The sequence below is a fragment of the Coregonus clupeaformis genome, chromosome 7, assembly GCF_020615455.1.
Source record: "Coregonus clupeaformis isolate EN_2021a chromosome 7, ASM2061545v1, whole genome shotgun sequence".
Taxonomy (NCBI): domain Eukaryota; kingdom Metazoa; phylum Chordata; class Actinopteri; order Salmoniformes; family Salmonidae; genus Coregonus; species Coregonus clupeaformis.
This window is the reverse complement of record NC_059198.1, coordinates 52,392,828-52,415,053: the sequence shown is the minus strand read 5'-3', so window position 1 is coordinate 52,415,053 and position 22,226 is coordinate 52,392,828. Positions and strand designations below refer to the sequence as shown.

Below are 22,226 nucleotides of genomic sequence, written 5' to 3'. Positions count from 1 at the left end.
GTGGCCCAGCCAGAGCACGGACTTCAACCCGATCGAACATCTCTGGAGAGACCTGAAAATAGCTGTGCAGCGATTCTCCCCCTCCAACCTGACAGAGCTTGAGAGGATCTGCAGAGAAGAATGGGAGTAACTCCCCAAATACAGGTGTGCCAAGCTTGTAGCATCATACCCAAGAAGACTCAAGGCTGTAATTGCTGCCAAAGGTGCTTCAACAAAGTACTGAGTAAATGGTCTGAATACTTATATTAATGTGATATTTAAATTTTTTATTTGTAATATTTTTGCAAAAATTTATAAAAACCTATTTTTGCGTTGTCATTATGGGATATTGTGTGAATACTGATGAGGAAAAAATACAATGTAATCAATTTTAGAATAAGGCTGTAACGTAACAAAATGTGGAAAAGGTCAAGGGGTCTGAATGCTTTCCGAAGGCACTGTATATTGCAATATTCCTTTGTCATTTTTCACTAAACCTCATTTGCACAAGCTCTTGAGTAAAAGAAGAATTTGAATCAGAGATTTGATTGTATATTGTTTTATTATTAGAGGCTTTATGATAATTAGCTTTATGATAATTAGCTTTATGATAATTAGCTGTGTGATTTTGAGAGGGTTTGTTCATTATGTTTGATTGTTAGAAAATACATTTAAAAAAACGGTTTTAAAATCATAACTCATCATTGAAAAGTAGAGCAAATATAACAAAAATAGAAACTGATCATAAGATAAAAATTTAAGAAATGTTCCTCGATTTAATTAAAGTTAAAAAAAGACACCGTCCTGCTATTTCTTCTGTTCAGCATATAGAACATATCGATGAAGGACTGGGCATGGTTTGTTCAATTGTTCAATAAATAATGTCTTTTTTAAAGAGACTAAAAACAAAAAAAGTTATTTTACTGCTCGTAACTTACTGTTAGTAATCAAGCATAGCACAAATTCAGCTGAAGTATGTATGAAGTACACTTCTGTACAGTGCATCCATCTTGGATTTGAAAAATTTTGGCATCTTTGTTGTGAGTTGTTCTCACAGTTCAGCACAGTGTCTCTGTTCCAGGTCTTCAGTTCAGCATGTTGCTGCCACTTCTACACTGTTCTGTTGAAAAACCATTTAAAAAACATTCTCTCTCTCTCTCTCTCTCAACTTCAAAACAACTTTAACACAATCAAGGAACATTTTCAACTCTAATAAGCTATGTCCTGATGTCATCCCTGACTGACTGACTCCGCCCACTCAGAACAGGCCCGCCTTCTTCTTCAGGTCGTTCTGCCGCCACTTGGGCAGCCGCTGGAAACCAGACCGAGAACAACCCAGCAGGTTCTCCAGATCCACATCAGAGAGATAGTCCTGACAACGGAGAGAGAGAGAGAGTGAGCGAGAGAAAGAGAGAGAAAGAGAGAGAGAGAGAGAGAGAGAGAGAGAGAGAGAGAGAGAGAGAGAGAGAGCGAGAGAGAGAGAGAGAGAGAGAGAGAGACAGAGACAGAGAGAGAGAGAGAGAGAGAGAGAGAGACAGAGACAGAGAGAGAGAGAGAGAAACATAGTTAGAAAGAGAGGTACTGTATGTGTTATGCTGACCCTTGCTGACCCCTGCTGTCAGTTCAACACCATTACACTAATCTCGGTTCCCCAGAAGTAAAAGTATTTCGCGAAAGATTGTCATTTCCTCTTTTACTTCTGGGGGGAAGTTAACGATTAACGTTAATTAATTAACCATTAACAATTGTGATTGTTAATGGTTAATTAACAATCAGTCTCCTCCCTCGCAAATGGAAACTCTAGGCCAAACCCATCCCTTCCGCTAATTTCACCCGTGTTTATCATGGCCAAAAATGGCATTTTTGTTTTCCTGAATTGTAATGATATAGCCAATATTGACTTTGTGGCTGTGGAAACCATTTATCAGCTGCACACAGGCTTGAAGATCACTGCACCAGTTTAAGAACCACCTTCGCCCAATCCTGATTTGTCCAAATAATCAATGATCAAAACCAAGAACTACTGCTGGTCGTAATTACATAGTTCTACGTGAGCATAGACATATTCTCACCGTTTCATCTGTCCACGAGAGATTACCATTCCCCTAATAACCTGCTATACGATAGAGTCTCAGCTGGACTATTTCATCATAGCATCATCACCTCTCTCCTGCTGGGGTCCACTCCCTGGGGCAGCTCCTTGGGGCTCTTGTTGAGCAGCAGCTCAGGGTCCAGGTACTCTCCAGTCCTGGGGGCCGGGGTGGTGGAGGGGCCCAGGGAGGGTGAGGACAGGGTGGGGGACAGCGTAGTGCTGAAGTTGGTGGACAGGCATTTCTGACCTCCAGGGGTGGCTGGGCTGGAGGGACCAAAGGAGCCTCCTCCTGTCCCAAGGGGGGGCTTGTAGGATGGGGGAGAGCTGAACTGGGCTGGGCCTCCTGGAGCGCTGTATCCACTACCGCCCCCAGCAGAACCCTGATTCAGGTCTGTGTTGTTCAGATTCTACAAACACGGAACAAGAGGATGACTGAGATTAAAATACTGATATCAGCTAACCTAACAGATGAAAGATGATATCCACTCTAACAGCTGATATCCACTCTAACAACTGATATCCACTCTAACAGGTGATATCCACTCTAACAACTGATATCCACTCTAACAGGTGATATCCACTCTAAGAGCTGATATCCACTCTAACAGGTGATATCCACTCTAACAGGTGATATCCACTCTAACAGGTGATATCCACTCTAACAACTGATATCCACTCTAACAGGTGATATCCACTCTAACAACTGATATCCACTCTAACAGCTGATATCCACTCTAACAGGTGATATCCACTCTAACAACTGATATCCACTCTAACAGGTGATATCCACTCTAACAGGTGATATCCACTCTAACAACTGATATCCACTCTAACAACTGATATCACTCTAACAACTGATATCCACTCTAACAGGTGATATCCACTCTAACAACTGATATCCACTCTAACAGCTGATATCCACTCTAACAGGTGATATCCACTCTAACAGGTGATATCAACTCTAACAGGTGATATCCACTCTAACAACTGATATCCACTCTAACAGGTGATATCCACTCTAACAACTGATATCCACTCTAACAGGTGATATCCACTCTAACAACTGATATCCACTCTAACAGCTGATATCCACTCTAAGAGCTGATATCCACTCTAACAGGTGATATCCACTCTAACAGGTGATATCCACTCTAACAACTGATATCCACTCTAACAGGTGATATCCACTCTAACAGGTGATATCCATTCTAACAGGTGATATCCACTCTAACAACTGATATCCACTCTAACAGGTGATATCCACTCTAAGAGCTGATATCCACTCTAACAGGTGATATCCACTCTAACAACTGATATCCACTCTAACAGCTGATATCCACTCTAACAACTGATATCCACTCTAACAGGTGATATCCACTCTAAGAGCTGATATCCACTCTAACAGGTTATATCCACTCTAACAACTGATATCCACTCTAACAGGTGATATCCACTCTAACAACTGATATCCACTCTAACAGGTGATATCCACTCTAAGAGCTGATATCCACTCTAACAGGTGATATCCACTCTAACAGGTGATATCCACTCTAACAGGTGATATCCACTCTAACAGGTGATATCCACTCTAACAACTGATATCCACTCTAACAGGTGATATCCACTCTAAGAGCTGATATCCACTCTAACAGGTGATATCCACTCTAACAGGTGATATCCACTCTAACAGGTGATATCCACTCTAACAGGTGATATCCACTCTAACAGGTGATATCCACTCTAACAGGTGAAAGCTGGTTGGATGATTTAGAAAATATGTAAATTCATGTTTCTTCAGTTACAATCATGCATGTTTGATGCATGCAAAGGTTAGACTTCATAATGACAATAAAGGTGGTTAATGGTTATTTTTGTTACTTGGTTGAGTTATTAACTTCATTATTTTTAGAGTTTGTTAGTGAATCACTTACTACAGTAATCTGAGAGATAGTCGAAACATCGCCCAGCTTTTGTTTCATTTCCTCATAGGAGGATCCTCCCTGTTGAGAAGAGAAGATCCACGAGTCTGTTAACACCAGTTTGGTCTGTGATCATCATGTTAAGAATCATAAATCAATTTATTAAAACTCTACCTGACTGTAAGTACATGCACAGAACACATTTACAAACACAGATTGACTCGAATCCTCTTCCCCTAATAAATTAAATTCACTTTGGTGAAGTTATTCAATAAACCACATCCAATCACATTTCTACCAGTTCCTCCAGTATTCCCTCTAGTGGTGATGGCTGGTATGGTATCCCAGCCCTACTCACGCTCCACTTGTGAGGGTCCCATGCGTTGAACCATCCGGTGAAGGTTGGCGGCTCGTAGCCCTGTTTGACGGAGATGATGGGTGTGTCAGGGTCCCGCCCCGCTGGGTGGGTCCTCAGGTATTCTAGAGCACTGTTACACGCTTCCTTGGTCTCATATTCGTTGGCAGACCTGCCAATCCACAGGAAGATCTGACGGGATTGGACAGGTATGGAGTCAGGGTTATTCAGTGGTAATGATGATATGGTTCACCTGAACTGAACTGGGCTTTATGATCATGCTCTACATGAGAACTCTACTGGAATGTGGATCCTTGCCTCATCAACTACTGTATGTATATGTTACCAGGGGATTTGACTGAGCCCAGGTCCCATGACCCTGTTAATGACCCCTCACCTCCTCCCAGGTAACCATAGTGATGACCCATGACATTTACATTTTAGTCATTTAGCAGACGCTCTTATCCAGAGCGACATACAGTTAGTGAGTGCATACATTTTTCATACTGGCCCCCCGTGGGAATCGAACCCACAACCCTGGCGTTGCAAGCGCTATGCTCTACCAACTGAGCTACAGGAGGCCCCTCACCTCCTCCCAGGTAACCACAGTTATTTACAGTTTTTTACATTTTAGTCATTTAGCAGACGCTCTTATCCAGAGCAACTTACAGTTAGTGAGTCATTTAGCAGACGCTCTTATCCAGAGCAACTTACAGTTAGTGAGTGCATACATTTTCATACTATGGCCCCTGACACCTCACTCTCCTCCCAGGTAACCATAGTGATGACCCCTGATCCTCAACTCCTCCCAGGTAACCATAGTGATGACCCCTGACCCCTCACCTCCTCCCAGGTAACCATAGTGATGGCCCCTGATCCCTCACCTCCTCCCAGGTAACCATAGTGATTGCCTCTGATCCCTCACCTCCTCCCAGGTAACCATAGTGATGGCCCCTGACCCCTCACCTCCTCCCAGGTAACCATAGTGATGACCCCTGACCCCTCATCTTCTCCCAGGTAACCATAGTGATGACCCCTGACCCCTCACCTCCTCCCAGGTAACCATAGTGATGGCCCCTGACCCCTCACCTCCTCCCAGGTAACCATAGTGATGACCCCTGACCCCTCATCTTCTCCCAGGTAACCATAGTGATGACCCCTGACCCCTCACCTCCTCTCAAGTAACCATAGTGATGAACCCTGACCCCTCACCTCCTCCCAAGTAACCATAGTGATGGCCCCTGACCCCTCACCTCCTCCCAGGTAACCATAGTGATGACCCCTGACCCTCACCTCCTCCCAGGTGTCCAGCAGCATGACATCATCCTGGTCCAGGTCCTCCTGAGCCAAGTCCTGCACCTCTGTCATCCTGAACCGACCCGTCTGATTGGAGCATTCAAACAACCGAGGGCTGTGGGTCGGCTCCTCCTTCTGCAGTCTGACAGACAGGATGTGATGTCACATTGTCACATGACAGCATTTGATGTTCAGAACGATAGACTGATCAATAGCAGGCTTACATCTAAAGATATTGCAAGAGGGACCTGACCATGAAAACTCTAGGTCCTAGTTATAGTATCACCCTAGTTATAGTATCACCCTAGTTATAGTATCATCCTAGTTATAGTATCATCGTAGTTATAGTGTCATCCTAGTTATAGTATCATCCTAGTTATAGTATCACCCTAGTATCATCCTAGTTATAGTGTCATCCTAGTATCATCCTAGTTATAGTATCATCCTAGTTATAGTATCATCCTAGTTATAGTATCATCCTAGTTATAGTATCACCCTAGTTATAGTATCATCCTAGTTATAGTGTCATCCTAGTTATTGTATCATCCTAGTTATAGTATCATCCTAGTTATAGTATCACCCTAGTTATAGTATCATCCTAGTTATAGTATCATCCTAGTTATAGTATCATCCTAGTTATAGTATCATCCTAGTTATAGTATCATCCTATAGTATCATCCTATAGTATCATCCTAGTTATAGTATCATCCTAGTTATAGTATCATCCTAGTTATAGTGTCATCCTAGTTATAGTATCATCCTAGTTATAGTATCATCCTAGTTATAGTATCAAACTAGTTATAGTATCATCCTAGTTATAGTATCATCCTAGTTATAGTGTCATCCTAGTTATAGTATCATCCTAGTTATAGTATCATCCTAGTTATAGTATCATCCTATAGTATCATCCTAGTTATAGTATCATCCTAGTTATAGTATCAAACTAGTTATAGTATCATCCTAGTTATAGTATCATCCTAGTTATAGTGTCATCCTAGTTATAGTATCATCCTAGTTATAGTATCATCCTAGTTATAGTATCATCCTAGTTATAGTGTCATCCTAGTTATAGTATCATCCTAGTTATAGTATCACCCTAGTTATAGTATCATCCTAGTTATAGTATCATCCTAGTTATAGTATCTTCCTATAGTATCATCCTAGTTATAGTATCATCCTAGTTATAGTATCATCCTAGTTATAGTATCATCCTAGTTATAGTATCATCCTATAGTATCATCCTAGTTATAGTATCATCCTAGTTATAGTATCATCCTAGTTATAGTATCATCCTAGTTACAGTATCACCCTAGTTATAGTGTCATCCTAGTTATAGTATCATCCTAGTTATAGTATCATCCTATAGTATCATCCTAGTTATAGTATCATCCTAGTTATAGTATCATCCTAGTTATAGTATCATCCTAGTTATAGTATCATCCTAGTTATAGTATCACCCTAGTTATAGTATCACCATAGTTATAGTATCATCCTAGTTATAGTATCATCCTAGTTATAGTGTCATCCTAGTTATAGTGTCATCCTAGTTATAGTATCATCCTAGTTATAGTATCATCCTAGTTATAGTATCATCCTATAGTATCATCCTAGTTATAGTATCATCCTAGTTATAGTATCATCCTAGTTATAGTATCATCCTAGTTATAGTGTCATCCTAGTTATAGTATCATCCTAGTATCATCCTAGTTATAGTATCATCCTAGTTATAGTATCATCCTAGTTATAGTGTCATCCTAGTTATAGTATCATCCTAGTATCATCCTAGTTATAGTATCATCCTAGTTATAGTATCATCCTAGTTATAGTATCATCCTAGTTATAGTGTCATCCTAGTTATAGTATCATCCTAGTTATAGTATCATCCTATAGTATCATCCTAGTTATAGTATCATCCTAGTTATAGTATAATCCTAGTTATAGTATCAAACTAGTTATAGTATCATCCTAGTTATAGTATCATCCTAGTTATAGTGTCATCCTAGTTATAGTATCATCCTAGTTATAGTATCATCCTATAGTATCATCCTAGTTATAGTATCATCCTAGTTATAGTATCATCCTAGTTATAGTATCATCCTATAGTATCATCCTAGTTATAGTATCATCCTAGTTATAGTATCATCCTAGTAATAGTATCATCCTAGTTATAGTATCACCCTAGTTATAGTGTCATCCTAGTTATAGTATCATCCTAGTTATAGTATCATCCTATAGTATCATCCTAGTTATAGTATCATCCTAGTTATAGTATCATCCTAGTTATAGTATCATCCTAGTTATAGTATCATCCTAGTTATAGTATTATCCTATAGTATCATCCTAGTTATAGTATCATCCTAGTTATAGTATCATCCTAGTTATAGTATCATCCTATAGTATCATCCTAGTTATAGTATCATCCTAGTTATAGTATCATCCTAGTTATAGTATCATCCTAGTTATAGTATCACCCTAGTTATAGTGTCATCCTAGTTATAGTATCATCCTAGTTATAGTATCATCCTATAGTATCATCCTAGTTATAGTATCATCCTAGTTATAGTATCATCCTAGTTATAGTATCATCCTAGTTATAGTATCATCCTAGTTATAGTGTCATCCTAGTTATAGTATCATCCTATAGTATCATCCTAGTTATAGTATCATCCTAGTTATAGTATCATCCTAGTTATAGTATCATCCTATAGTATCATCCTAGTTATAGTATCATCCTAGTTATAGTATCATCCTAGTTATAGTATCATCCTAGTTATAGTATCATCCTATAGTATCATCCTAGTTATAGTATCATCCTAGTTATAGTATCATCCTAGTTATAGTATCATCCTAGTTATAGTATCATCCTAGTTATAGTATCATCCTATAGTATCATCCTAGTTATAGTATCATCCTAGTTATAGTGTCATCCTAGTTATAGTATCATCCTAGTTATAGTATCATCCTAGTTATAGTATCATCCTAGTTATAGTATCATCCTAGTTATAGTATCATCTAGTTATAGTATCATCCTAGTTATAGTATCATCCTAGTTATAGTATCATCCTAGTTATAGTATCATCCTAGTTATAGTGTCATCCTAGTTATAGTATCATCCTAGTTATAGTATCATCCTAGGTATAGTATCATCCTAGTTATAGTATCATCCTAGTTATAGTGTCATCCTAGTTATAGTGTCATCCTAGTTATAGTATCATCCTAGTTATAGTATCATCCTAGTTATAGTATCATCCTAGTTATAGTATCATCCTAGTTATAGTATCATCCTAGTTATAGTATCATCCTAGTTATAGTGTCATCCTAGTTATAGTGTCATCCTAGTTATAGTATCATCCTAGTTATAGTATCATCCTAGTTATAGTATCATCCTAGTTATAGTATCATCCTAGTTATAGTGTCATCCTAGTTATAGTATCATCCTAGTTATAGTATCATCCTAGTTATAGTATCATCCTAGTTATAGTATCATCCTAGTTATAGTATCATCCTAGTATCATCCTAGTTATAGTATCATCCTAGTTATAGTATCATCCTAGTTATAGTATCATCCTAGTTATAGTATCACCCTAGTTATAGTATCATCCTAGTTATAGTATCATCCTAGTTATAGTATCATCCTAGTTATAGTATCATCCTAGTATCATCCTAGTTATAGTATCATCCTAGTTATAGTATCATCCTAGTTATAGTATCATCCTAGTTATAGTATCATCCTAGTATCATCCTAGTTATAGTATCATCCTAGTTATAGTATCATCCTAGTTATAGTATCATCCTAGTTATAGTATCATCCTAGTTATAGTATCACCCTAGTTATAGTATCACCCTAGTTATAGTGTCATCCTAGTTATAGTATCATCCTAGTTATAGTATCATCCTAGTTATAGTATCATCCTAGTTATAGTATCATCCTAGTTATAGTATCATCCTAGTTATAGTATCACCCTAGTTATAGTGTCATCCTAGTTATAGTGTCATCCTAGTTATAGTATCATCCTAGTTATAGTATCATCCTAGTTATAGTATCATCCTATAGTATCATCCTAGTTATAGTATCATCCTAGTTATAGTATCACCCTAGTTATAGTATCATCCTAGTTATAGTATCATCCTAGTTATAGTATCATCCTAGTTATAGTATCACCCTAGTTATAGTATCATCCTAGTTATAGTATCACCCTAGTTATAGTATCATCCTAGTTATAGTATCACCCTAGTTATAGTATCATCCTAGTTATAGTGTCATCCTAGTTATAGTATCATCCTAGTTATAGTATCATCCTAGTTATAGTGTCATCCTAGTTATAGTATCATCCTAGTTATAGTATCATTCTAGTTATAGTATCATCCTAGTTATAGTGTCGTCCTAGTTATAGTATCATCCTAGTTATAGTATCATCCTAGTTATAGTATCATCCTAGTTATAGTATCATCCTAGTTATAGTATCATCCTAGTTATAGTGTCATCCTAGTTATAGTATCACCCTAGTATCATCCTAGTTATAGTATCACCCTAGTTATAGTATCATCCTAGTTATAGTATCATCCTAGTTATAGTGTCATCCTAGTTATAGTATCACCCTAGTATCATCCTAGTTATAGTATCATCCTAGTTATAGTGTCATCCTAGTTATAGTATCACCCTAGTATCATCCTAGTTATAGTATCATCCTAGTTATAGTATCACCCTAGTATCATCCTAGTTATAGTATCATCCTAGTTATAGTATCATCCTAGTTATAGTATCACCCTAGTTATAGTATCATCCTAGTTATAGTATCATCCTAGTTATAGTATCATCCTAGTTATAGTATCATCCTAGTTATAGTATCATCCTAGGTATAGTGTCATCCTAGTTATAGTATCACCCTAGTATCATCCTAGTTATAGTATCACCCTAGTATCATCCTAGTTATAGTATCATCCTAGTTATAGTATCACCCTAGTATCATCCTAGTTATAGTATCATCCTAGTTATAGTATCATCCTAGTTCTACTATGATCAGTCTGTGTATACCGTGTCATCAGTCTGTGTATACCGTGTCAGCAGTGTGTGTGTACCGTGTCATCAGTGTGTGTGTACCTCTTGTCGCAGGCGTAGGGGGCCTTCCCTCCCAGAGCCACCCAAAACTCAGCAGGCTCCTGTCCCTCCGTAACAACCTGTTTATCCTGCCTGGACAGAACGTCTGACACCGCCTTTGCCATCTCTCTCTCATCACCACTACAACCCTGAGACAGAACATGGAACATACAGGTACATGTCAGATACAATACAGACACATGAAAGCCGGCTGGTCGTTCGTTCTATCGGTTCGGTTGCCAGAGACGCGACCCAATCGTTCAGTCTTTTTTTCTGTATCTATGGACGCAACCCAGTCGTTCGTTCTTGATGTTCCATTGCCTTACTGGCTGGCAACGTTCTTATCCATTTCTTGCTAGCTAGCCAAATACGGCTAACTTACAGTTACGTCAAAAAGTGCAGCCAGAATAACAGCAAAGTAGTCGCATTTGCACTTGTTTAGGCTGTTTTCTAGTGACATTTATTTGGATACATCCATAACAATGAGCTAATGAGGTGCGAGTTCGCCTGGCATAGAAAATGTGCTCACTCATCAGGACACGGTTGTTCAGAGGAGCTAGCCAACAACACAGCTACAGTAACACAATCACTTCAAACTGAAGCTGGAAAGACTGCAAACTAGCTGCACTTCATTTCGTTTTACTTTTTTTCAATTGACATTTCCTTGTGCAGTGGGCAGAACAAGTATTTGATACACTGCCGATTTTGCAGGTTTTCCTACTTACAAAGCATGTAGAGGTCTGTAACAAAAATCCAGAAAATCACATTGTATGATTTTTAAGTAATTAATTTGCATTTTATTGCAAAAAAAATCGGCAGTGTATCAAATACTTGTTCTCCCCACTGTATATATCCAATAAAAATGATGCCAGATGATTCATGATTTTGACTGGCTGAGAAACGCTGTCTGTCCGTCTCGTCCCGACTACAACACGTTCATTACTGAGATCGAAGTTGAATATTTAAACAATGTTGCAAATGTCGGAAAACAGACAGAAAGGTCTATACAAATCTCCGCTGTTGAAAACGAAATGTTAGTCTAAAAGAAATGTGAGATAATGTCTAGATGCTTTTTATAGTGGAGATCAAGTTTATAAATTGCCTGGCTGGGCTGAGGAGACAGTGGATTGCGCAGTCAGATGGAACAGAGTAAATAGGATTTTAACGTCACAGATTTAGCCGGTGGTAACTTGTGGAATACACAATGGCTGGAATGCGGTTTTATCCAATCAGCATTCAGGATTAGACCCACCCATTGTATAATCCCTGTCAAACATCGTACCTTGTCATATCACAGGTAACAGTGTAGAACCTTGTCATACTACAGGGAACAGTGTAGAACCTTGTCATACTACAGGGAACAGTGTAGAACCTTGTCATACCACAGGGAACAGTGTAGAACCTTGTCATATCACAGGTAACAGAGTAGAACATTGTCATACTACAGGGAACAGTGTAGAACCTTGTCATACTACAGGTAATAGAGTAGAACCTTGTCATACCACAGGGAACAGTGTAGAACCTTGTCATACCACAGGTAACAGTGTAGAACCTTGTCATACTACAGGTAACAGTGCAGAACCTTGTCATACTACAGGTAACAGTGTAGAACCTTGTCATACTACAGGTAACAGTGTAGAACCTTGTCATACTACAGGGAACAGTGTAGAACCTTGTCATACTACAGGGAACATTGTAGAACCTTGTCATATCACAGGTAACAGTGTAGAACCTTGTCATACCACAGGTAATAGAGTAGAACCTTGTCATACCACAGGGAACAGTGTAGAACCTTGTCATATCAATACGTACGCTACGGTCACAAGACGCAGGCCTCCTAATTGTCCCTAGAATTTCTAAGCAAACAGCGGGAGGCAGGGCTTTCTCCTATAGATCTCCATTTTTATGGAACAGTCTGCCTACCCATGTGAGAGACGCAGACTCGGTCTCAACCTTTAAGTCTTTACTGAAGACTTATCTCTTCAGTAGGTCATATGATTGAGTGTAGTCTGGCCCAGGAGTGTGAAGGTGAACGGAAAGGCTGGAGCAACGAACAGCCCTTGCTGTCTCTGCCGGGCCGGTTCCCCTCTCCACTGGGGTTCTCTGCCTCTAACCCTGTTGCAGGGGCTGAGTCACTGGCTTGCTGGTGCTCTTTCATGCCGTCCCTGGGAGGGTGCGTCACTTGAGTGGGTTGAGTTACTGACGTGATCTTCCTGTCTGGGTTGGCGCCCCCCTTGGTTTGTGCTGTGGTGGAGACCTCTGTGGGCTATACTCGGCCTTGTCTCAGGATTGTAAGTTGGTGGTTGGGGATATCCCTCTAGTGGTGCGGGGGCTGTGCTTTGGCGGAGTGGGTGGGGTTATATCCTTCCTGTTTGGCCCTGTCCGGGGTTTCTTCGGATGGGGCCACAGTGTCTCCGGACCGCTCCTGTCTCAGCCTCCAGTATTTATGCTGCAGTAGTTTATGTGTCGGGGGCTGGGGTTAGTTGGTTATACCTGGAGTACTTCTCCTGTCTTATCCAGTGTCCTGTGTGAATTTAAGTATGCTCTCTCTAATTCTCTCGTTCTCTCTTTCTCTCTGAGAACCTGAGCCCTAGGACCATACGTCAGGACTACCGGGCATGATGACACCTTGCTGTCCCCAGTCCGCCTGGCCTTGCTGCTATTCCAGTTTCAACTGTTCTGCCTGCGGCTACGAAACCCCTACCTGTCCCAGACCTGCTGTTTTCAACTCTTTAATGATCGGCTATGAAAAGCCAACTGAGAGACCTGAGCCCTAGGACCATACGTCGGGACTACCGGCCGTGGTGACTCCTTGCTGTCCCCAGTCCGCCTGGCCTTGCTGCTATTCCAGTTTCAACTGTTCTGCCTGCGGTTATGGAACCCCTACCTGTCCCAGACCTGCTGTTTTCAACTCTTAATGATCGGCTATGAAAAGCCAACTGAGATTTATTCCTGATTATTATTTGACCATGCTTGTCACTTATGAACATTTTTGAACATCTTGGCATGGTTCTGTTATAATCTCCACCCGGCACAGCCAGAAGAGGACTGGCCACCCCTCATAGCCTGGTTCCTCTCTAGGTTTCTTCCTAGGCTTTCGCCTTTCTAGGGAGTTTTTCCTAGCCACCGTGCTTCTACACCTGCATTACTAGCTGTTTGGGGTTTTAGGCTGGGTTTCTGTACAGCACTTCGAGATATTAGCTGATGTAAGAAGGGCTATATAAAATAAAATTGATTGATTGATTGATTGATATCACAGGTAACAGTGTATAACCTTGTCATACCACAGGTAACAGTGTATAACCTTGTCATACCACAGGTAACAGAGTAGAACCTTGTCATACTACAGGTAACAGTGTAGAACCTTGTCATACTACAGGTAACAGTGTAGAACCGTGTCATACTACAGGGAACAGTGTAGAACCTTGTCATACCACAGGCAACAGTGCAGTACCTTGCCATACCACATATAAATAATGTGGTCAGTTTTTAGCAGGAAGACATCGTTGGTGTTGAGTGATGAGGAGCGGGCTGGGACCTCAGTAGCCTTGGTGTTCAACTCATTAGTCCCTCGAACCTGGAACAGTCTGGCTCCTGGACCTGGGCCAGTCACCCCCGCTCTGCCTGTTCCACCCTGCACAGACACACACACACACACACACACACACACACATAGTCCCTCATCTTAAAGGGATAGTTCATCCAAAATCTTACTTTCGGTAACATTTCCCTTTCCTTGAGTTTTGTCTGAAGGTCCATGGTGACAGAATCCACAATAATCCATGATTTACTTCTGTCTACAGCCTGAAGTTAGCATGTTAGCGTTGTCAGATTTCATCAGGCGAACCGATGTTAGCAAAGCTGCACTTCGACATGGTTTGCTTTCCAGATGTGAACAAAACTGACGGGTAAACATAGGAAGTATCAGAGGATTAGACCATTAGACCAAGATAACAACATTCCCATGGTGAAGAAAACATGGACAGGTTCTTCATTATTATGGACTCTACCGAACTTAGTTTGAAGTGTTTTGGAGGAAGTTTTGGCTTGAAGTGCAGCTTTGCTAACATCGGTTCGCCTGGAACCACTGATGAAATCTGACCATGCTAACATGCTAACTTCAGGCTGTAGACAGAAGTAAATCATGGATTATTGTGGATTCTGTCACCATGGACCTTCAGACAAAACTCAAGGAAAGGGAAATGTGACCGAAAATAAGATTTTGGATGAACTATCCCTTTAAGATGAAGGACTACATCACCAGATGAAAGATCGTCTTACCTCGAAGATGATGAGTTTTCCTTTAAAGATGGCCAGGAAGTGACGCGGCTCTTTACCCATGACCACCCTGACTTGGACCGGCGCTCCGCTGTACTTGTTGTCCAGGGCAACGGCCTGGTAGGCACACGCTGTGATCTCATCCTTGGTAGCATGGCGCCCCTGCACCGTAAACCAAGACACACGTCAGTCACACACACCTAGCACAACACACAGGTTAATAAACTATAAACTGACTAGTCTCAGCTTCTGGTGGTTAATAGTCTCAGCTTCTGGTGGTTAATAGTCTCAGCTTCTGGTGGTTAATAGTCTCAGCTTCTGGTGGTTAATAGTCTCAGCTTCTGGTGGTTAATAGTCTCAGCTTCTGGTGGTTAATAGTCTCAGCTTCTGGTGGTTAATAGTCTCAGCTTCTGGTGGTTAATAGTCTCAGCTTCTGGTGGTTAATAGTCTCAGCTTCTGGTGGTTAATAGTCTCAGCTTCTGGTGGTTAATAGTCTCAGCTTCTGGTGGTTAATAGTCTCAGCTTCTGGTGGTTAATAGTCTCAGCTTCTGGTGGTTAATAGTCTCAGCTTCTGGTGGTTAATAGTCTCAGCTTCTGGTGGTTAATAGTCTCAGCTTCTGGTGGTTAATAGTCTCAGCTTCTGGTGGTTAATAGTCTCAGCTTCTGGTGGTTAATAGTCTCAGCTTCTGGTGGTTAATAGTCTCAGCTTCTGGTGGTTAATAGTCTCAGCTTCTGGTGGTTAATAGTCTCAGCTTCTGGTGGTTAATAGTCTCAGCTTCTGGTGGTTAATAGTCTCAGCTTCTGGTGGTTAATAGTCTCAGCTTCTGGTGGTTAATAGTCTCAGCTTCTGGTGGTTAATAGTCTCAGCTTCTGGTGGTTAATAGTCTCAGCTTCTGGTGGTTAATAGTCTCAGCTTCTGGTGGTTAATAGTCTCAGCTTCTGGTGGTTAATAGTCTCAGCTTCTGGTGGTTAATAGTCTCAGCTTCTGGTGGTTAATAGTCTCAGCTTCTGGTGGTTAATAGTCTCAGCTTCTGGTGGTTAATAGTCTCAGCTTCTGGTGGTTAATAGTCTCAGCTTCTGGTGGTTAATAGTCTCAGCTTCTGGTGGTTAATAGTCTCAGCTTCTGGTGGTTAATAGTCTCAGCTTCTGGTGGTTAATAGTCTCAGCTTCTGGTGGTTAATAGTCTCAGCTTCTGGTGGTTAATAGTCTCAGCTTCTGGTGGTTAATAGTCTCAGCTTCTGGTGGTTAATAGTCTCAGCTTCTGGTGGTTAATAGTCTCAGCTTCTGGTGGTTAATAGTCTCAGCTTCTGGTGGTTAATAGTCTCAGCTTCTGGTGGTTAATAGTCTCAGCTTCTGGTGGTTAATAGTCTTCTGGTGGTTAATAGTCTCAGCTTCTGGTGGTTAATAGTCTCAGCTTCTGGTGGTTAATAGTCTCGCTTCTGGTGGTTAATAGTCTCAGCTTCTGGTGGTTAATAGTCTCAGCTTCTGGTGGTTAATAGTCTCCTTCTGGTGGTTAATAGTCTCAGCTTCTGGTGGTTAATAGTCTCAGCTTCTGGTGGTTAATAGTCTCAGCTTCTGGTGGTTAATAGTCTCAGCTTCTGGTGGTTAATAGTCTCAGCTTCTGGTGGTTAATAGTCTCAGCTTCTGGTGGTTAATAGTCTCAGCTTCTGGTGGTTAATAGTCTCAGCTTCTGGTGGTTAATAGTCTCAGCTTCTGGTGGTTAATAGTCTCAGCTTCTGGTGGTTAATAGTCTCAGCTTCTGGTGGTTAATAGTCTTCTGGTGGTTAATAGTCTTCTGGTGGTTAATAGTCTTCTGGTGGTTAATAGTCTCAGCTTCTGGTGGTTAATAGTCTCCTTCTGGTGGTTAATAGTCTCAGCTTCTGGTGGTTAATAGTCTCTTCTGGTGGTTAATAGTCTCTTCTGGTGGTTATGTAGTCTTCTGGTGGTTAATAGTCTCCTTCTGGTGGTTAATAGTCTCGCTTCTGGTGGTTAATAGTCTCCTCTGGTGGTTAATAGTCTCAGCTTCTGGTGGTTAATAGTCTCTTCTGGTGGTTAATAGTCTTCTGGTGGTTAATAGTCTTCTGGTGGTTAATAGTCTCCTTCTGGTGGTTAATAGTCAGCTTCTGGTGGTTAATAGTCTCAGCTTCTGGTGGTTAATAGTCTTCTGGTGGTTAATAGTCTCAGCTTCTGGTGGTTAATAGTCTTCTGGTGGTTAATAGTCTTCTGGTGGTTAATAGTCTTCTGGTGGTTAATAGTCTCAGCTTCTGGTGGTTAATAGTCTCCGCTTCTGGTGGTTAATAGTCTTCTGGTGGTTAATAGTCTTCTGGTGGTTAATAGTCTTCTGGTGGTTAATAGTCTTCTGGTGGTTAATAGTCTTCTGGTGGTTAATAGTCTCAGCTTCTGGTGGTTAATAGTCTTCTGGTGGTTAATAGTCTTCTGGTGGTTAATAGTCTTCTGGTGGTTAATAGTCTTCTGGTGGTTAATAGTCTTCTGGTGGTTAATAGTCTTCTGGTGGTTAATAGTCTTCTGGTGGTTAATAGTCTCAGCTTCTGGTGGTTAATAGTCTTCTGGTGGTTAATAGTCTTCTGGTGGTTAATAGTCTTCTGGTGGTTAATAGTCTCAGCTTCTGGTGGTTAATAGTCTCAGCTTCTGGTGGTTAATAGTCTCAGCTTCTGGTGGTTAATAGTCTTCTGGTGGTTAATAGTCTTCTGGTGGTTAATAGTCTTCTGGTGGTTAATAGTCTTCTGGTGGTTAATAGTCTTCTGGTGGTTAATAGTCTTCTGGTGGTTAATAGTCTTCTGGTGGTTAATAGTCTTCTGGTGGTTAATAGTCTTCTGGTGGTTAATAGTCTTCTGGTGGTTAATAGTCTTCTGGTGGTTAATAGTCTTCTGGTGGTTAATAGTCTCAGCTTCTGGTGGTTAATAGTCTTCTGGTGGTTAATAGTCTTCTGGTGGTTAATAGTCTTCTGGTGGTTAATAGTCTTCTGGTGGTTAATAGTCTTCTGGTGGTTAATAGTCTTCTGGTGGTTAATAGTCTTCTGGTGGTTAAAGTCTTCTGGTGGTTAATAGTCTCAGCTTCTGGTGGTTAATAGTCTTCTGGTGGTTAATAGTCTTCTGGTGGTTAATAGTCTTCTGGTGGTTAATAGTCTCAGCTTCTGGTGGTTAATAGTCTTCTGGTGGTTAATAGTCTTCTGGTGGTTAATAGTCTTCTGGTGGTTAATAGTCTCAGCTTCTGGTGGTTAATAGTCTCAGCTTCTGGTGGTTAATAGTCTTCTGGTGGTTAATAGTCTTCTGGTGGTTAATAGTCTTCTGGTGGTTAATAGTCTTCTGGTGGTTAATAGTCTCAGCTTCTAGTGTTTAACCTCTTAAGGATCTGACCCTTTTTTTCAATTTCCTCCTAAAATGACATACTCAAATCTAACTGCCTGTAGCTCAGGACCTGAAGCAAGGATATGCATATTCTTGATACCATTTGAAAGGAAACACTTTGAAGTTTGTAGAAATGTGAAATTTATGTAGGAGAATATAACACATTAGATCTGGTAAAAGATAATACAAACAAAAAAATATTTGTTTTTTGTTTTGTTTTTGTTCCATCATCTTTGAAATGCAAGAGAAAGGCCACAATTTAATATTGCAGTTTAGGCGCAATTTAGATTTTGGCCACTAGATGGCAGCAGTGTGTATGCACATTTTCAGATTGATACAGTGAATCATTGCAATACTGGACTATTTCTTATCAAGTCTGCCCAAATGTGCCGAATTGGTCAATTGATACATTTTCAAGTACATAACCATAGAGAACATACAAAATACAAAATGTAAGTCTACACACTCCCAGGAATGTCATACATGATGGATCAGTTGCTTATACACTAACTTTCACAGATCTAGATGGCCGGGCGGGGTGGGTTTGGAGACAGAGACAGCAGGGATTCAAACTGTAGAACCCAGTTCCTACATTTGAATATAAAAATGGATTTTATCAAACTAAACTATGCTACATTTTATCTCTGAGACCCTTAGGATGACAAATCAGAGCAAGATTACTGAATGTAAGTACATTATTTACCTTCAGAGGTGAATGTATCAAACCAGTTTTTTGTTGCACTCTCCTCAAACAATAGCATTGCATTTTTTCACTGAAATGGCTAATGTAAATTGGACAGTGCAGTTAGATTAACAAGAATTTAAGATTTCTGCCCATATAAGACATGTCTATGTCCTGGAAAGTTTGCTGTTACTTACAACAGTCATGCTAATCACATTAGCGCACGTTAGCTCAACCGTCCCGTATACCTGACACCGATCCCGTAGAGGTTAACAAACTATACACTGACTAGTCTCAGCGTCTAGTGTTTAATAAACTAACCACTGACTAGTCTCAGCGTCTAGTGTTTAATAAACTATACACTGACTAGTCTCAGCTTCTAGTGTTTAATAAAGTGTTTAATAAACTAACCACTGACTAGTATCAGCTTCTAGTGTTTAATAAACTAACCACTGACTAGTCTCAGCTTCTAGTGTTTAATAAACTAACCACTGACTAGTCTCAGCTTCTAGTGTTTAATAAACTAACCACTGACTAGTCTCAGCTTCTAGTGTTTAATAAAGTGTTTAATAAACTAACCACTGACTAGTATCAGCTTCTAGTGTTTAATAAACTAACCACTGACTAGTCTCAGCGTCTAGTGTTTAATAAACTATACACTGACTAGTCTCAGCTTCTAGTGTTTAATAAACTATACACTGACTAGTCTCAGCGTCTAGTGTTTAATAAACTATACACTGACTAGTCTCAGCTTCTAGTGTTTAATAAACTAACCACTGACTAGTCTCAGCTTCTAGTGTTTAATAAAGTGTTTAATAAACTAACCACTGACTAGTATCTGCTTCTAGTGTTTAATAAACTAACCACTGACTAGTATCAGCTTCTAGTGTTTAATAAACTAACCACTGACTAGTCTCAGCGTCTAGTGTTTAATAAACTATACACTGACTAGTCTCAGCTTCTAGTGTTTAATAAACTATACACTGACTAGTCTCAGCTTCTAGTGTTTAATAAACAATACACTGACTAGTCTCAGCTTCTAGTGTTTAATAAACTATACACTGACTAGTCTCAGCGTCTAGTGTTTAATAAAGTGTTTAATAAACTAACCACTGACTAGTCTAAGCTTGTAGTGTTTAATAAAGTGTTTAATAAACGAACCACTGACTAGTGTAATATTGACCACCACTATAATGCTGGAGCTCGAGGCATTATATACACTAAAGAAGACATCATGGTTAGAACCCGTGGTTGTCAGTAGGGGGTGTCTCACCTGCCACATGTAGAGTATGTATTGCAGCTTGTTAGCTCTCTTGTAGGTATAGAGCACCAGGTAACAGTCTCCTCCATAGAACTGACCGAACGAGCTGGGGTGGAGCTCTCTCAACTCCAGGTCCTCTATGCGCCAGATCTGGACAAAGACCATTGCAAGTTTAAGTAAGTAAGTGTGTGAGTGGGTGTTTGTTATTATATTTTATTTTTTATTAGGATCCCCATTAGCTGTTGTAAAAGCAGCAGCTACTCTTCCTGGGGTCCACACAGAACATGAAACATGACATAATACAGAACATTAATAGACAAGAACAGCTCAAGGACAGAACTACATCCATATCAATACTTACACACAAACTATCTAGGTCAAATAGGGGAGAGGCGTTGTGCTGTGAGGTGTTGCTTTATCTGTTTGTTTAAACCAGGTTTGCTGTTCATTTGAGCAATCTGAGATGGAATGGAGATCCATTCAATAATGGCTTTATATAATACTGTACGCTTTCTTGAATTTGTTTTGAATTTGGGGACTGTGGAAAGACCCCTGGTGGCATGTCTGGTGGGGTAAGTGTGTGTGTCAGAGCTGTGTGTAAGTTGACTATGCAAACAATTTAGAATTTTCAACACATGAATGTTTCTTATAAAAATAAGAAGTGATGCAGTCAGTCTCTCCTCAACTCTTAGCCAAGAGAGACTGGCATGCATAGTATTTATATCAGCCCTCTGATTACAATGAAGAGCAAGGCGTGCTGCTCTGTTCTGGGCCAGCTGCAGCTTCACTATGTCTTTCCTTGCAGCATTCATTATTACGGACAGACCTCTCGCCATCTTTACAACCTTTGAATCTATATGTTTTGACCATGACAGTTCACAATCTAAGGTAACGCCAAGTAATTTAGTCTCCTCAACTTGTGTAACAGCCACACCATTTATTACCAGATTCAGCTGAGGTCTAGAACTTAGGGAATGATTTGCACCAAATACAATGGTCTTAGTTATGGAGATGTTCAGGACCAGTTTTTTACTGGCCACCCATTCCAAAACAGACTGCAACTCTTTGTTAAGGGTTTCAGTGACTTCATTAGCTGTGTTTGCTGATGCGTATATGGTTGAATCATCAGCATACATGGACACACAGGCTTTGTTTAATGCCAGTGACAGGTCATTGGTAAAACAAGAAAAGAGTAGAGGGCCTAGAGATCTTCCCTGCGGTACACCACACTTTACATGTTTGACATTAGAGAAGCTTCCATTAAAGAAAACCCTTTGAGTTCTATTAGATAGATAGCTCTGAATCCACACTATGGCAGAGGTTGAAAAGCCATAACACATAAGTTTTCTCAACAACAGGTAATGGTCAATAATGTCAAAGGCTGCACTGAAATCTAACAGTACAGCTCCCACAATCTTCTAATTATCAATTTCTTTCAACCAATCATCAGTAATTTGTGTCAGTGCAGTACATGTTGAGTGCCCTTCTCTATAAGCATGCTGAAAGTCTGTTGTTAATTAGTTTACAGAGAAATAGCATTGTATTTGGTCAAACACCATTTTTTCCAAAAGTTTGCTAAGAGCTGGTAGCAAGCTTATTGGTCTGCTGTTAGAACCAGTAAAGGCCGCATTATCAATCGTGGGTAGCGGAATGACTTTGGCTTCCCTCCAGGCCTGAGGACAAAGACTTTCCTCTAGGCTCAGATTAAAGATATGACAGATAGGAGTGGCTATAGAGTCAGCTACCATCCTCAGTAGCTTTCCATGTAATTTGTCAATGCCAGGAGGTTTGTCATTATTGTTCGATAACAATATATTAACCACCTCTCCCACACAAACTTTACAAAATTCAAACTTCCAATGCTTTTCTTTCATTATTTGTTTTTTTATGCATGAATA

The 22,226-nt window shown here is 40.2% G+C and overlaps 1 protein-coding gene across 1 annotated transcript in view; it reads right to left on the bottom strand.

Annotated features, from left to right (window-relative positions):
* Positions 1–563: 563 nt before the first annotated feature.
* The window catches only part of vill (villin-like), a 68,739-nt gene continuing 47,076 nt past the window's right edge, over positions 564–22,226 (bottom strand). Inside the window, exons 12-20 of the mRNA XM_041870345.1 lie at positions 20,341–20,478; positions 15,021–15,179; positions 14,194–14,373; positions 10,743–10,888; positions 5,639–5,783; positions 4,349–4,537; positions 4,003–4,071; positions 2,143–2,478; positions 564–1,351 (exon numbers count right to left, since the gene is read on the bottom strand). Coding sequence (XP_041726279.1) covers positions 1,238–1,351; positions 2,143–2,478; positions 4,003–4,071; positions 4,349–4,537; positions 5,639–5,783; positions 10,743–10,888; positions 14,194–14,373; positions 15,021–15,179; positions 20,341–20,478 — 1,476 coding nt within the window. The 3' untranslated portion in view covers positions 564–1,237. The remainder of the gene's footprint in view (positions 1,352–2,142; positions 2,479–4,002; positions 4,072–4,348; positions 4,538–5,638; positions 5,784–10,742; positions 10,889–14,193; positions 14,374–15,020; positions 15,180–20,340; positions 20,479–22,226) is intronic.